The sequence below is a fragment of the Rousettus aegyptiacus genome, unplaced genomic scaffold, assembly GCF_014176215.1.
Source record: "Rousettus aegyptiacus isolate mRouAeg1 unplaced genomic scaffold, mRouAeg1.p scaffold_m13_p_5, whole genome shotgun sequence".
Lineage (NCBI taxonomy): Eukaryota > Metazoa > Chordata > Mammalia > Chiroptera > Pteropodidae > Rousettus > Rousettus aegyptiacus.
This window is the reverse complement of record NW_023416308.1, coordinates 21,342,162-21,358,877: the sequence shown is the minus strand read 5'-3', so window position 1 is coordinate 21,358,877 and position 16,716 is coordinate 21,342,162. Positions and strand designations below refer to the sequence as shown.

Sequence of the window (16,716 nt, the reverse complement as noted above, 5' to 3'; positions counted from 1 at the left end):
TTAAATGGGCAGAGACTGGCCAAAGAAGCAGCTGCTAAACTGTCCATCTCAGCCCCACCTCTGGTCTAAAGGGCTGTGAGCTCTGTGGTGGGAAGGAGGATAAGACACAGAATCTGTGGGAACCGAGGAGGAGAGTCAAGGAGAGCTTGGAAGTAGATGCTCCATGGCTTCTATCACCTCTGGTCAGGGAGGGTTTGATTAGAAAGATGCTATTTAGAGGAATGAGAGGAAATTGGCATACTGGTTCAGGGCTCAGCCTGGGACCAGAGGAGTCAAGGCTTGATCTGAGGTCAGGCGAGGGCTCAGACTGAGGCCAAGGTCAGGGCTCAGAGTGACCAAGGTCAGGATTCACCCGGGGTCAGGACTTGGACTTAGTCTGACTGGAACCAGTGGCTCATTCTCTGGCAGAGATTTGGGCTCAGTCAGGAGACACTATCAGCATTTGTTCTGGCAGGTTGGAGCTCAGCCTAGGACCCAGGCTGTTGTGCAGTCAATGACTGGGTCAAGACTCAATATAGAGAGGGACTCTCCAGATCTGGGACTCTGGCCAGGGTTCTGGTTCAATGTGGGGATGACAATGGAGATCAGTGTGAGGCCATGATCATGGATCAGTATATGTCCAGTATATGCTCAGTCTGTGATCAAGATTGGAGCTAGTCGTGACTCAGGATCAAGATTCTAAGATTGGGGCTCCATCTGTGACCAGGTCAGGCTTGGCTTGACATTGGGGTCAGTGTTCAACCTGAGGGTCACAGAAAGATTTCTGGAGCCAACACAAGCCCCCAGAGGAGAAAGACCCTGCCCTTGATCTTGGAACAACCTCCCACTCTTCCCTTTCTGTTTCTTTCCTTTCCCTACTTTAGAGGACCTAGGATTAGGGGAATGGCCTCTCCCATCTCTCAGTCCTCTTGAGCTCTGCCCTTGGGTAGGGAGAAGCCTCTCCCTTCGCTCCGTCTGTCTGTCCAGCTGTTTGCCCTCCCTCTCCCCCTTACTGTCCACATGGAAGTACGTAAACCCTCACCCCTCCCTTGGGCTGGGAACAGTCCCTGAGGCCCTTTTGAACAGAAGCCCTCTGTTGTGTGAGGAGAGAGGACATAGGGGTCTCCTTCATGGGTATTTGAGGTTAGAAGCTGAGACTCACTCCACCCGCCAGGGAACAGAGGGGCCGTCTCTTTCCCCTTGCACTCACTGACTTCCCTTCTGCACAGAGGAGTGCACAGCACCACACACTCCGGGATGCTCTCTCGCACACACTCACAAATACGCAAAAGGAACACCTTCCCTAGATAACCTCTTCCATACCCATGCACCAACCCAAGCAGGGACACTTACACCTCACTCTAGTAATCCCTCTTTTCCCACACCCCCTTCTTACACACACACAATTGCCAAAGACATAAGGTCTGTGCAGAAGCCATCCCTCCACAATAGACAGGCACCTTCTTATGCATCAGGTTCCTACACAATGGCCACTTCCTCCTCCATGTGTACACAGTTCCACACATGGGAACTCACACAGGCACACTGTGATGGGATGATTATCACACGAGCATGGGGGATACAGTCTCATGACAGAGGCAGCTGAACATAGAGGCCATTTTACACACAGAGGCACACAGTCCTTCGCGGGCAGTTACAGTCACACAGACACAAAAGCAACTGTGAACCCCACATTCTCTGTCTCTGAGGCGCGTGCGCGCGCGCGCACACACACACACACACACACCTAGAAAAACATCCCATATGTGAACTCGTCTCACACAACACTCTACCACTTGGCAGCATAATCAACAAAACTCACTTTTAATGAGGGTGTTGACCTGAGGAATTTTCAGACAGGGGCTTGTGGCCTGAGGTGACCACCAGCAAAGAACTGGCCCAGGTCTTGGACCAAAAGGCTCCCAGAGGGAGCTGGCCTCTGAGTGGGAGGGGAGGCCAAGCCCTCTGCTGCTTCGGGAGAGAAGACTAGACCAGGGGAAAGAAACACGGTACAAAATACATTCAGAGCCCCCTGGCTAGGCCCCGGGATGGCCCAAATCCTACGGATGAGGGGGTCAGGAAGGAGAACAGAAGGCCCAATACCTGGGCCCCTCTCTTTGCATGGCCAGGTTCCAAGAGGTGGAACATATTAGTCATATTCCTCTTAAAAAAATATATCTCTTTACACTCGCCTTCTCTATAGTCTCTTGGCTATTTGGGAATGACAATTCACCTGCACCCCAAGGCTTCAGAAAGCCTTCTTGGAGTGGTGGGGAAGCTGCTCTAGACAGAAGAGTAAAGAGCTGTGACCTATGGCTTTTGTGTCTACATGATGGGGAATGGTGTAGGAATGCAGGTGAGGGCTGGGGGTGAAGCCACTGGTCTCCAAGGTGGAGGAAGTGATGGGATCCTGGATAGATGCTTTCTAAGATCAACGATCAGGGATTCAGGTCCTCAGGAATCCTTTGGTTTGATGACTCAGCATCGAGGGAGCAGCATTTGTATGGAAATAAAGAGCCATCCCATTTGTTTCATTCCTTAAAGGATTCCCAAGGGAAGCTGGCTCCACTGGATTGTGATCAAGTGGTGGTCGATGGTCGGGGGTCTCTTCTGGGTTTGGTTCCCCCTGATTTGGAGCACTCTTGCTCTCTCACCTGGATAGCAAAGGACCCACTGGAAGGGGTCAGAAGGGCAGTGTAAGATCAATGTGCCAGACCCCACGATGGAGAGACGTGTTACTGGGGCTCTCATTTTCACTCAGATTCTGCATGTGGCCTATGGCCACCCTGGTGGGATATCTGTTGGTGCCTCAAGAACCCTGGAAATGGGATCGAGGATCCCAAGGGCATCTCCTAGATTCGGCAAGGGAAGGAAAGGGCAGAATTCCAGCCCTAGAAGTGGGCAGGCAATCAGATTGCTTTTCAGGGGCAGTGTAACCTGGGGATGGGCCCATGATGCCAGTGACCCCACGTGGTAGTGCCAGTTAATCTACTGTGAGCACCTGCGCTTTCCCACCCCATCCAGCATGTCGGAAACCTAAACTACAGAGAAACTTCCCAGAAATCTTTCTTCAAACAGAAGTGGCCCGGATGAACCTTGGTGCCAGGGCTTCCGGGGTGGAGGAGAGAAGGGGAGGCCGTTAAGACAGCCCGGGAGAGAAGAGCATCTGGGCTACTTTTTCACAACAGTCCTTTTAGCTCTTACATCAGGGTCCTCAACACCTATGGTGAGGCACCCATGTCTCCAGGACACCCACGAGCCCTCGATCCCACAAGGGGAAGGGAACCCAGAGTGGTGGGGGTAGGGATGTGGGAGGCAGAAGAGGGCCCCCCACATGGCTGGAACCTCCCAAATCAGCTGCCTCCTCCATCTCCAAAGGGGACTGAGAGCAGGTGAGGGGTGCCCGGGCAATCTCTTCCCTTGAGCCTCCTTTGTCATGCAGGAAACTCCTTGCAGGCCAACAACAGCCAAATGGATTGTCTCCATATTAAAGAGAGAGGCCAGATGGGTTGGCGTCCTCAGGGTCTCGAGTCCCCTGCTTGGTCAGGACTCCCAGCCCAGCCCTCCCGCCCCCCAACACGTCATCTGGGGTAGTAGTCGTCGGGAACGCCCGTGAGATTCCTCCCTTTGAGGGCCGCGTCCACCATCTTGATGTAGGCAGAGATGGTCTTCTGCATGTCGGCCGTGTACGGGTCATACTCCAGCTTCCGGAGCCCCGAGCGCTTGAAGTTGCCATCCTTCTGGCTCTCCACGCAGAGCAGCCGGTCCTCCCTGACTGCCACACCCAGCAGGCCGACCATCCGGCCCAGCTGCACGAACAGGTCCTGCTTCAGGTCCTCAAAGTGTACCACCAGCACCTTCTTGCCGAACTTGAGCCAGTCCAGCGTGTGCGTGGCCCACCACGGGGCATAGTTCCTTACAAACTCCGGCCACTCTGTGGAGAGAGGAGGGGGCGGCTAAGTGGGAGGGGCTCAAAGCCTGCAGGTCAGGTGCTGCAGTTATTCACAGCACTGATAAAGCCATGACTCCTTGCAGATCTCCAGATTCATCTGGTTTCTCCCACCTCGGTGCTGCTGCTTCTGCCTGGAACATTCTTAGCCCTTCCTTCTCTTTGGGGATAATAATAACATCTGTTGGGTGCTCACTACATGCCTGGCACAGACCAATATAAACGTTATGTTACTAACTTTTGATATTTCAATATATATTTATATTAATATACAGCATAATAAATGTATTAATGTAGCTACCCATTCATTCATTACTCTCAACGACCCTATGAGGCAGGTTTCATCATTTTCTTTGTTTAACAGAAGAGGAAACAGAGGCACAGAGAGGTTAGGTAACTTGCTCAAGGTCACACAGCTACTAACTGGAAGATCTAGGATTTGAATCCAGTCTGGCTTCAAAGTTTGGGTTTTCACTATCAAGTTATCCTGTATAGTCATACTTGTCCTGTGTAGTAATAGTGTTTGCTTAGAGTATAATAATAGGATTATCGTACAGAGTAAGTAGAAAAAGCATATGAAGTTTTTGGTATGGTGCCTATACCCAGTAGGTGCTCAGTATACATTGGCTATTATTATTTCTGTGGTTATGCTGGTCTCAGGTAAGATGTTGTCTTTCTCAACTCCCCAGGCTCACACTGGTGCCTCCTCTGGACTTCACAGTCCCCTCTGTACCCTCCACTTATGTTATCTGTCTCGCCAACACATTGTGGGCTAGGCATAGTTAAGTCAGATTGTTTATATTATCATCTTTCCACCTTTCTGTTCTACCTTTCTTTACTTTTTATTGAAGAATCATGTACTGTTTCTTTCTGCTGTTTGTTACCTTTCTCTGGTAAAATGACAGGATGGATTGTCACCCAAACTGGGGAGGTGTGTTTGGGATTGTCTGACTTGAAAGACAGGCTATGAGAGAATGCGGGAGATTCCTTGGGGAGCCTTGCAGTGGAATTCAGAGAGACAGCCAGCCAGCCCCTGGTGCTGCTAAAACTCTGATAGAAGCAGCCTGGGTTACAGCATGGGTGGGTGGGCAGCCAGAAAAGATGATGGGGATGGGGAAAGGGATTGCAGCCTCTATTCTGAGTGCTAGCTGGAGAATCACAGGGTAGGCACTCCAAAACCCGGAAGCCAGATCCACTGATTTTCGCGGGCATCACCACCCACACCATCCAGTAGGATTTGTTGACTGAATGAGCATCACTGAGTCTCCCAAGCTAGGTTGGGGAGCCCAGCTGGTTCTTAATAATGAAATCCTCATGCCTTGCTGGGTGATAGATACTCACAATCTCATTTAATCCTAACGATTACCCTGAAAGGAAAGGCCTGCTGTTCACTTATCACCACTGAGGAAACCGAGGCTCAGAGAGGTGAGGTGACTTGCCCAAGGCCACACAGCTAGGAAGCACCATTCAGACCAGGCCTGCCTGATTCCAGGTCCCTATCATTCCCAGGTACCAGCAGCCTCACCCTCACTTCCTCCTACTTCCTTACAGCCAGCAGGGGCTCAATGAATGGCTGCTGAACTAAATTGAAATTCCCAACTGCCACCACACTGAGATGTGATAAAGGACTCTTCTTTCTTTTCAGAACACATCGGAATCTGTGGTGGGACTCCTGCTCCTCCAGTGCCCCCGGAACACCATGGATGCTTGAGAAATATTTATGCTGGTGACAAGGATATTTTTTATCCTTAAAATAGATTATTTACAATGTATCTGGCTAATTGGGCCCATACTGTTATAATGGGTTAAGACCAGATGTATCTGGGTGATTAGAAAAAATTTAGCATGTGTATAGTCTGTTCTACTCTTTTTTAGAATTTCCCCACTCCTGAGTCACCTCACAGCATCCCTGGTGATTCAGGGTACCTGCTGCTGCCATGGTGGAAGCCCAGGTGAATGGAGATGACACTTGGACAACCAGTGACACACAGATCTGGACTTCTAGGCTTGGCCATCTCAAGTGGCTGCTGAAGAAGGGCTGCAGGGTTGTCCTGAGGAAAAGGAAGGGCCATTCTGCATGGTGGTCAGGATTCCCTGGCTGGTACCCCTAGCCGTGGATGCACGTGGATGGAGATGGTATAGCATCCTTGTTGACTGCAAACCTCCCTGGGATGGGAACGCATGTTGCTTGAGTACCTACTGAGTGTCAGGGCTGTGCTGGGTGCTTCACACACACTATCTCATACAGTGCTCACAAGAAGACTGGAGAGTAGGACTTACTAGCCAGATTTTACACACGGGGAAAAGGAGACTTGGAGGCATGAAGCCACTTGCCAAAGGTCACACAGTGGGCGTCCAACACAGGAATCAAACTCATGCCTATCCCAGACTGAGCTAGGCTCCCACCCTCCTGGCAAACCCTTTGAGAGCTCCTGATCCGATCAGCTCAGGCACTCTTCTTGCTCCAGACTCTAGTCTACTACTGCTCACTTCATTTTCAGGTGTTGTCTAAGACACAGCGTCTGTTCACAGATAACTTTAAATTCCAACTGCCGGCGTTCAAAACTCGGCTCCTCTTCACATTTGCTGTGTGATGTTGGGGACATTAGTTGATCTCCTCGGGTCTCAGTTTACCCACCTGCAAAATGGTGATTGTGCTAAGGTCTGCATCCTGGATGCAGTGCAGATGGAATAGAGTCAGATTTGAAAGGCCCTAGTGCACAGCCTGGGATACAGGAGGTGCTCAATAAATGTTGGTGCCTGTTACGATTAATCCTGATGTCGGCCTCCAGCTTCTCTGAGATGCCTCACTTGCCCCATCATCTTAGTCAGAGCCTCTCTCCAACACCATATTTGATATCCAGGCTGTTTCAGCAGCAGAGGTTTCCCTCCACCCACCATGGACGGATCCCCCACGTGAAGCTCCTCAGTTACTTCATTGGAAAGGAGAAGAATAAAAATGAAAAACAAAAGCCCTTGACTAGCTCAGGTTTTCTGGTGATTGATTGTTGCCTTCACACTGGGGGATAAAGGCACACCAAGTCACAGACCACCAGTCACAGGGGCTGGTTCCACTGGAACTGTCACACATGTGGGCCAGGCAAGGCCTGGGCTGGCCACTCTTCGCTCCGTCTTCCTGTCCAAGGGAGGAACTGGGGACTGATTAATAGCTTGACTGTACTTAATTCTCCATGGAATCATTAAACAGTCTCTGTTTCATTAAACAGATCCAGGACAATTCACCTTGTGTAATCATATCACATAAAACTTTGCTTTGGACCCACTCCAGGGAGACCGTAAAATTAACGTTATGGAACCAAAAGTCAGGGTGGGGGGTACTGCAGGAGCTTTGACTCAACTATAACTGGGAGCCCAAAATGGGCAGGGTGGGGTGACCTCTGCTCTGAGGTGGGTGATCCTCATGTTCTAGGCCCAGGGCTTCCTAAAGAAGCAATTCTCAAATTCAAGTGCACACAAAGCTTCAGGGGGAATCTTGTTAAAATGCAGATTCTGATCAGTAAAGCTTGGGGGTGGGGGCTGGGGGCCTAAGGTTTGCTTTTCTGAAAATCTCCCAGGTAAAATCAATGCTGCTGGTCCACAGGTCACACTTGGAACATAGAGGATTTAAAGGAGTGGTTCTGCAACGGAGGGTGGGGGTCCATCAGAAACACCTGGAGGGATTGCCAGCCCCCTCCCGGAGTTTCTGAGTCATGAGGTCTGGGGTGGGGCCCAAGAATTTGCATTTCTAACTAGTTCCCAAGTGATACTGACATTGCTGGTGCAGGGGTCCTAAAGCACCAGCAAATTTAAGTGCTTACAGGGGCCAGATGTTAACACAAATAAGAGAAATGGGCTGAGGGGTGACTGTGGGGCTTGGGTTCTTTGGGGAAGGCTCTCACAGAGCACCTGAAGACCTGGGTTGGGCCTGGAAGGGGGCATTGGGATAGGCCCCCCATTCCAGAATAATGTGGGGACCCCCACTAGGAGATGTGTATGCTGGAAGCCCCTCTCTCCCACCCCCTGCAGCCTCTTGGCTCAGCCATCCTGATGCCTCCTTTATCTTTGGCTTTAAAGCTCCTGGCTGTCTTAAATAAGGAAAAAGAGGCAAGGCAGCTCCTGGGAGTTAACGCTGTCTGAACTGAGACAAGGGGCTATGCCAGGAGGGGAGAACCTCCGAATATATCAGAGAGTCAGCATCACCCTTGGGCAGGAGAGAGTAGCCAATGCCTGGGTTTGAATCCCAGCTCCATCAACACCTGGGGCCTCAGTCACGTGACTCGCTCCCTTGCTGGGATGGTTTTCTCACCTGTGAAATGGAATGTTAGGATGATTACAGTCACTTTCCTTACCTCCTTGGTAATTAGAAGGTTTAAATGAGATCATGAAGGCCAAGTGCTTGGTTTCCCATGAGCTTCCCAAGTGAATGCCCTCCCTTTTTACTTGGGGCAGCAGGATGGCTGGGAAGTGAAGAGCTAGGTTCTAGTCCTGCCACTATGTGTCCACGTGACCTTGGCAAGTCCCTGCCTCTTTCTGAGCCTCAGTTTCTCCATTAAAAAACAATGAGTCAGTGGTTCTCGGTCCTGCCTGCACACTGGAAGCAGCTGGGAACTTTGAAAAATACTGATGCCCAGGCTCCACTCCAGCAATGGTCCAGGGTGTGGCTTGGGCACTGGGATTTTCCCATACTGCTTTGAGGGTTCTGCTGTGCAGCTGGGACTGGGAACCATTGGGTTCAGTGATCTTCTAGGTTCTTTCCAACTTGACAAGCAGAGTCTGTGCTCAGGGGACCAGCTCCTGCCATTTGCATCTGCAGACTTCTCAGCCTGACCCTGACCAGTGCTCACTGCCAATTGTTCTAAAAATAAATAATTCAGAGGCTTCTTCACTCCTGGGAACAAGAGAACAAATGCCACCACCTGTCCAAGCTTCCACCCCCTCATAGAGGGGGAGTCAGGCGGTGGAGAGACAGATGGGGCCCCTTGAGTGAAAGGAACCCAGGGCACAATTGGTCAGGCAGGCCCAAGAGTTTTAATCAATGACATCAACGTTTAGGATGTGATTGGTGAACCACTGAGTTAACATCATCCTGCCATGCTCAGGTTCTCTTTGGTAGGTGGGGTGTGGCTGGGGCTTTGGAGCAGCTGGGAGCTAAGGGGAGGGTTTGGAGGAGCAGGAAGCACCTCTGGGCTTGAGGCTGGAACAGCTTGGTTTCTGGAGGTTGGATGAAGTGGCGGTGAGGGCGGGGCTCACATTTAGAGAGCATCTGCTGGGAGTCGGAGGCGCTAGGCTGGGTGATTTGTAACCCCTGATATTTCATCTGACCTGTCACCATAAGTTAGTACAGTGGTTAAGGGTGTCAGCCCTGGAGCAGGATTCCCTGGGTTCAAATCACAGGTCCACCATTTCCTAGTAAAAGTTCCTTTACCTCCCTGGACTTAGCCTCCTGCAAAACAGGTTAATCATGGGGATACCCCTGGGTGTGATTCTCTGATGGTGGTAATTGACATGAGCTTTTGAGATCCCGGGCAGTTAAAGGTGTATCCAATATGCCAGAAGCTGCGTCAGAAAGTTCTCACCACTACTCTGGGCTGCCACCTCGCCTTAGACACAGTAATAATTACCTGCTAATAAGCGTCAGAGTCAAATCTGAAGCTCAGAGCATTTTAATGAAGTTCAGTGCTCAGGGGCTGTCACTGTCACTTCCTAGCTGTGTGACCTGGGGCAAATTACTTAACCTCTCTGAGCCTTCCAACCCAGCCCAGAGTTGTTGAGCATTTCATTAAAATAATGCTCTGTAAGTGATCTCTTGGCATCAGCTGGATTCAGGTCTCCTGACTCCCAGGGAAGGGCTCTTGAACTTGCTACTATTAACCCTGTATGAAGGTCTCCATTTCCATGAGTACCATCTACAGCCTTTAAGGGGTACCCCCCCCACACACACACATTATCATCCCCTATTTTATAGATGTGACAATCTAAGTCCCGGGTAGTCTTGTTCTCAAGGCCCACGTCCTTAACTACTATGCTATCAGAAAAGCCCAGCTAACAGAGGCTGATGCTTGTGGGTGTGGCGGGACATGGGAAGTGCACCTCCCAGGCTCTAAGCTGAGGAAGTGGAACCTCAGCCTCATGCACATGCCTGCCAGGATGCACGCCTAGATTCTGAGACAGCACTGGCTCAGCGCACGGCCCCCTGTCCCCCAAGCCCCTGCACCTCCCCTCTCAAGTAGTACCTTTGCCCTTCCAATGGGCATGTGCAGCAAAGCCGATGTGGCCACCATACTTGCGGTTGAACTCCGCCATGAGAGCCTTGTAGGGGTTACGAATGAGCAGGATGGCAGCATCAAAGGCCTCGATCTCCTTCTGGCCGCTCTCGTGGGTCTTGATGCAGATGGTCCTCCCGCTGCGCCAGTGGTCCCGCTCACCTTTAAACCCTTCCCATAGCCAGAGGGTGGGGGATATGGCCGGTGAATTGGGGAAGGCAAAAAGTCCACCCCACCCCGTTCTGAGCCACCTCAGGAGTCCTCATATGTTCGCTCACTCATTAGCTCTTTCGTTTACTCGCATATTTCTTGAGCACCTATTACGTGCCAGGCATTGTGCTGAGAGCTGGGGATAAAATGATTTGCAAAAAGGTCCATGGGTCTTACTGTTTTTGAAAGCCAGATTATTCAAATAGTGACACAAATGAATGTAAAGTCACTGCCCTGGTCAGTGCTTTGGAGAGAAGTATTCATACTCGGGTGCTGTGAGAAAGGCCTGACAGTGATGTGTTGGATGATGGATGATTGATTCCTCTTTAGGTGAAGTCTATACCCCTCCCCACTGATGTTGGGCATGGCCATGTGACTTGCTTTGGCCAGTGGGACGAGGTGGGTCTCTGCCAAAGTCTCAAGGTACATCACATGTTTCTCTTTATTCTTACGTGCTTTCGCACTCACTGTGAGGACATATCCTGGAGGGCTATTGGTCCCAGATGGTGAGAAACACATGGAACAGATGTGGGTCTGACCCGCGGCCTGGGGCTGAGCAGCCCAGGTAGCCTAACCTAAATCACTGACCTCGTCAGGCAGCATCCAGAAAAGAGTTCCGGGGGAAGACATGCTTAGCTGGGGAGGAATTCACTAGCCCCAAAGAGAAGGGAATGGTGGAAGGAACAGCAGGTGAAAAGGTCCTATGGTCAGTGGGAGGAGATGGCCGACACAGGAGTGACTGCTAAGCGAGAGCAGAGAGCAAGAGGGGGGTGTGAGGCCAGAGAGGGTTATGGGGGATGTGACGAAGAATTCAGTCCTAGACTAGAAAGAGTGGGCAGCCCCTAAAATGATTTAAGCAAACGAAGAAGGGACATGATTCAGTTTTCATTTCACAGTCAGTTTTAAAGATAAGAAAACTGAGGCGGGGAGAGATGAACTAACTTGCTCAAGTTACAGAACTAGTGAGAGTCAGAGCTGAGATTCAAACCCAAGCTATATAGATGACCAAGACTGTGTTCTTCACCGTCTAAGCTTCCTAGTCTCAGGAAGGCTAAGGCATTTGGATAGTATCTTAAAAGGCAAGTAGAAATATTATCACACTGGTTCTTCAAGATACTGGCTGTGTTCTTAATGAGTAATCCTGGGCATCATGTCATCTCTTTGGGCCTCGATTTCCTCATCTGTATAATGGAACCATGCAGCTTTCCTTCACAGGGCTGATGTGAGAAATCAATGAGACATGTAGTAAGGTTTCAAGAAATGGCAGCGAGTGCAGAACAAGTCTCAGGATGAAACCTTGCCTCATCAATCCTGGGGTAATTTCTTCCCTCAGTTTCTAAGACTTTGTGTTCTGGCTTTTAAGGTGGATTAAGGTGAGGCTAGCATGGTACCTACTCCTATTCCTGAAGATATGGATTCAGAGAGGTGTAGCCCCCCTCACAGGGCCACAGGGCAGAAGAGCCAGGAATGGAATCTGTTTCCTGAGTCAGATTGCATCCTGGGAATTGCCAAGCCAAGTTGCAGGGATGAGTCTAGCCTTGCAAATTAACACTGGCCTGTATTTATGAGAAAATGTTAACCCACTGTCTTTGAGGATCATATAGCATCATGGGAAAAATTGCTTCCTGAAGGCAATGGGGAATGGGATAGGGGACCCTGAGAGAGAGCTTGAGACACAAACATTTACCCACAAGGTGGCACTGGATACAATTTCATGTCCTGTTGTCATGCATTCCACTGGTAGAGCTCTTCATGACATGGACAAAGGACTTCCCATTTATGATTTCATTTTGCCTTCACCAAAATCCATTTAACCATGAGCACAGCAATGGAAAAACACAATTGGGGGTACACAGGAATCTACTGGGTTCTCAGAGAAGAAAAATCATCAGATATATGCAGAGTGGTCCAACTAGTGTAAATCATCTCCATGCATTGCGAGAATCACACTTCTCTTTGTTCCATGGTGAAGTCGACCTAGCACAGTATTTATCAAGATAAAAAAGAAAAAATAGGAATATTGGGTAAAATTTGCTCCAAATTCTAGATTTTAGTTGCCTGGGGAGTTAGTCTATACAGAGTATTGGAAATGTAGGGAGGTAAGAAAAATTCCATTTAGCAGAATGTCTCCCGGGGAGAGAAGAGTTTTATGTCCACACAGCAGGCTTTGAGAAGCTACATTAAACAAGCTTGCTTGAGGAACAATAGATGGCTGCTCAGCTGTCCCCTAAGGAGGTCCTTCTAGGGGGGATCAGGGATGCAGAAGAATCTGAGTTGCAAGCTTGGGGCCAGGGCGGAATTGCTGAACTCCACTTCCGGTGGCCTCCTTTCTCTACTTCTCTCTTACTCAAGTCCCAGCACCTCCTGTACATAAATGTGAAATATTTAAATCATTACTTCGAAGGGTCACGAGAAAGCAGCTTGTCTGGGGCACTCACATGACCTTCAAACTCTAGGGGCTGGACAACTGTCCTAGAATTTGGAGGAATGACCTTGTGGTTTCAGACCACAGAAAGAACAAGATAGATTTTCTCCTTCTCTTCCTCCCATCTCCCAATATTACAGTTGCCTATATGCATTTTGCCATTAAGTAAACTGAGGCACAGAGAAGGGCAGCGGCAGAGACTCCACATTTTTTCAGGCCCTGGAGTTTCCTGGCACAGGAGAGGCGCATTCCTGGCTCTGGACATGGCCACCCCAGAGACTGATAGTCCTCTAGAAATAATAGAGTTTGTTTTGAGGCAGTCCTTAGACATTCTTGTCCTGTGTAAGCTGGGCTGAGAGGATGCTTCATCAATCTCCTGCCCCCTCTGTGGGCCTCCAGTGGCAGAGAAGGGCTCTCCCTAACTCTGGGCTGTTATCCCAATCCCTTCTTCCTCAGAGATCTAGGCTCTGAGACCTGACAGGCCACAGAGCTGGAGCCTGGATTCAGGGCTGAGGGGTCCCCAAGATGGGGAGGAGGACAGAGAAGAGAGATTAAAGCCTAGGGAGAGGGAAGAGAAGACCAGAAACAGAAAGATGTCTGGAGAGAGGGAATGTTGAGACAAAGGAAGGGAGTAAAAGGGGAAAGAGAAACAGGCACAGAAACAAAATAAGGAAGGAACAGAGCATCAAAAACAGGGAAATAGAGGGAGACAGAAATACATACGAGACAGAGAGACACACAGAGAGGCAGAGGTAGAGAGGGAAAGATCAAGAAAGAGAGAGATACAGACAAACAGATGGACAGAAAGAGACAGATGAGTTGATGGACAGCCACAGAGAAAATCATGCTTTGCAAATAGCCAACCTCCCTGGGTCAGGGGAAGAGAAGGCAGAACTCAAACGGGACAGACACTTGGATTCTGGGAGGGAAGGGTTCTTCGATCTTTCCTCCCTCCTTTCCTCCCTCCCTCCTTTCCTTCCTCCCCATCTTCCATCTCTCCTTCCCTTCCTTCTCTTCCCTCTCCCTAGGCTTTATCTCTCTTCTCTGTGCTCCTCCCCATCTTGGGGACCCCTCAGCCCTGAATCCAGGCTCTAGCTCTGTGGCCTGTCAGGTCTCAGAGCCTAGATCTCTGAGGAAGAAGGGATCTAGCCCTTCGGTGGAGGTGGATGGGTCTGGTCTTTTGCCAGGATGAAGGAAGAAAAGGTTACAGAGAAAATGGAGGGAGATGAGAATGTCAGGCAGCCCTGCAGACCTGGGAGGACCCTGCGGCGGGGGGCACCCACAAGACACATGCTTGTTACAGAGGAGGAAACTGAGGTCTCAAGTAGAGGGAGGTATGTGTCTCCGGTCCTCTAGCTAGTAAGCAGGGATTAGGGAAGAAACTCTAAAGGGCTTAAATAAATCAGCAAGAGTACTCAAGCATCAGTTCATATATAAACCATCCCACTGTGGGCCCATCACTGAGACCCCCTCACTTCTAATTAATGACCTCCTAAATGCCCCTCCCCACTATCCCCTTCTCCCCATCAATGTTGCTCCCTGGGGTGACCCTGCAGGCTAGATGTCTCCCATGCAATCTCTGTGGCCAGAGGGGTATTTCACACCACTTCTCTGCCTAAAATCCTCTATACCCCACTCCCCTCACCTCTACTCACCCATCGCCCCCAGGACAATGTGCACAGCTCTCAGAAGGGCATTCCATGGGCTTTGCCGTGTCCAGTCTGGCTGCCCCTTCTGCCCCATGCCCCAGCCCCCAGCCCCTTCACTGCCCAACACCGTCAAACTATTTTCATTCACCTATCACACTAGGTCACTATCCTCTCCTACTTGTCTAGTCTCTGCCCACACCACGGCCACTGCCAGAAACTCCCTCTTGTCCTTCTGGGTCAGTCCTACCCACCTTCTGCACCCCGCCCAAGACTGAGTTACAAAATATACAAATCGCCTGTCACAGCACTGGACCCATCACGGATGTTCAATCCATATCCATAATTATTAGTATTATTAACAGTGACGTGAATACATGGATGATGATAAGGACCATGATAAAGGAGTACCCTAGGTACAAGGGAGATAAAGGAGAAGGATACCAAAATCTGCGAGAGACATTGCAAAGGGGGATGTGACCTGTGGCTGGAGAAGCAGGTTTCCAGGCAGGTGAGTATGGGTTAAGGGTGGGGCCAGGACTGATGTTCCAGGGAGGGGAGACAGCAGGTGTCAATGTCTGGTGTTTTTTCCAACTACAAATGGCTCATTATGCCTGGAGTCTGATGCAGGAAAGGGGCAGCAAACTGCCACCCAGTGAGGACAAATCAAGGACAGTAGTTACCCCTCCCTCTGGCACCACGATCCCTCCTCCCCGTGCTCCTGGACCCACCAGGGTTTGAGATTTTCATTGTTAAGTATGTCTCAGCTGCAAAGGTGAGGGTGGAGGGACTTAAGGCTTAGCCAGATTGACTGATGCTACTAGGGGACAGGAACTCCCTCTTTGCCTATACTCCATTGCCAGCCCCAAACTTCCAGGGAGAGCTCACTGTCTCCAGCAAGGGCTCAGGCTGGAGGAAGCATTTTTAAGCCCCTAGTCAAAAGGCAGCCACATTCACAGCCCACGAACCCCTGCCTTTTTCTGTGGCACTTAAGGAAACACTACACAGCATGAGCCAGAGGGACGGCCAGGGAGGGTTGATGCTCTCTCTCTCTCTCTCTCTCTCTCTCTCTCTCTCTCTCTCTCTCTCTCTCTCTCTCTCTCTCTCTCTCTCTCTCTCTCTCTCTCTCTCCTCCCTCCCTTCCTTCCTTCCTTCCTTCCTTCCTTCCTTCCCTTTCTCCCTCCCCCTCCCCTTTCCCTTCTCCCCCTCCTCCTCCTCCTCCTCCTCTCCCCCTTCCTCTTCTCTCTCTCTCCCTCCCTCTCTTCCTTCTCTTCTCCCATCCCTTGTTCAAATTTTAGCAAACACCTCATTCCATTAATTATCAACTCTTGATATTCCCCGAGACTTGAGTATAGAAAATATAGAATAAAGACAAGTTTTTTGAATGCTGTGGGTCTGGAAGCGAGACTACTGGGCTCCTAGTCTAGGGCCAGGGGTCTCACTTAGACTTTGCATCGAAATCTTCTTGGGCTGATCAGCTGGGAGCTCTTGAAAATACCGATGCCCTGGCCACTCCCAAGATTCTGATAGAAATGGTGTCAGGGCAGCCCAGGCCTCAGGGCTTTACAGGCTCCCTGGGCGATTCTGATGGGTGGCCAGAGACCAGACCCCTTTGACTTTGACAAAATCGTTGACTGTCCTGGCTACGTGTTATTTAAAAAATGATGTATGTTTTGTTCCACAGAATCGAACACTATCTCACACACATTATCTTACTATGTTTTCCTGAAATCTCTTTGAGTTCAGTATTGACGTCCCCATCTAATAGACAAGGATACTGAAGCTAAGAGGAGTGAAGAATCTTGCCTAAGTTTCCATGGCTGGTAAGTAACAAAGTTCAGACTGAAAATTCCATCTCGAGATTCAGTCTTCCTTTCTCTGAAGTTAGGAGGTTGAGTTAGATCAGAGACAGTAAAGACTTGGCACGTAGACCACCATTCCCCTTCTACACCCTCAATAGGCATCACTACTGGATTAAGGCACTTCATTTCAAAGAGAGAACAGAGCCTCAAAATCCTTCTTAACACACCATCCTAAAGCAGGGATTCATTGGAACTGATACATGAGACCAAACCACTGAACTAAATGATCCTCAAGGACCTTTCTATGTGTGACATTCTAGGGTTCCATGAGTAGGGGTGCTGCCACAGCCAGGAAGGTTGGAACGTGGATCAGCCTGCTTCCTGAACCTGCTTCCTCATCCAGTTCCCCAGGACATGCCAGAGACATTCTGGAATGTACCTG

The 16,716-nt window shown here is 50.0% G+C and overlaps 1 protein-coding gene across 1 annotated transcript in view; it reads right to left on the bottom strand.

The window, feature by feature from the left end:
• Positions 1-1,780: 1,780 nt before the first annotated feature.
• WSCD2 (WSC domain containing 2) overlaps positions 1,781-16,716 on the bottom strand; it is a 100,462-nt gene continuing 85,526 nt past the window's right edge. The window contains exons 8-9 of the mRNA XM_016160003.2: positions 10,162-10,362; positions 1,781-3,913 (exon numbers count right to left, since the gene is read on the bottom strand). Of these exons, the coding sequence (XP_016015489.1) occupies positions 3,561-3,913; positions 10,162-10,362 (554 nt within the window). The 3' untranslated portion in view covers positions 1,781-3,560. The remainder of the gene's footprint in view (positions 3,914-10,161; positions 10,363-16,716) is intronic.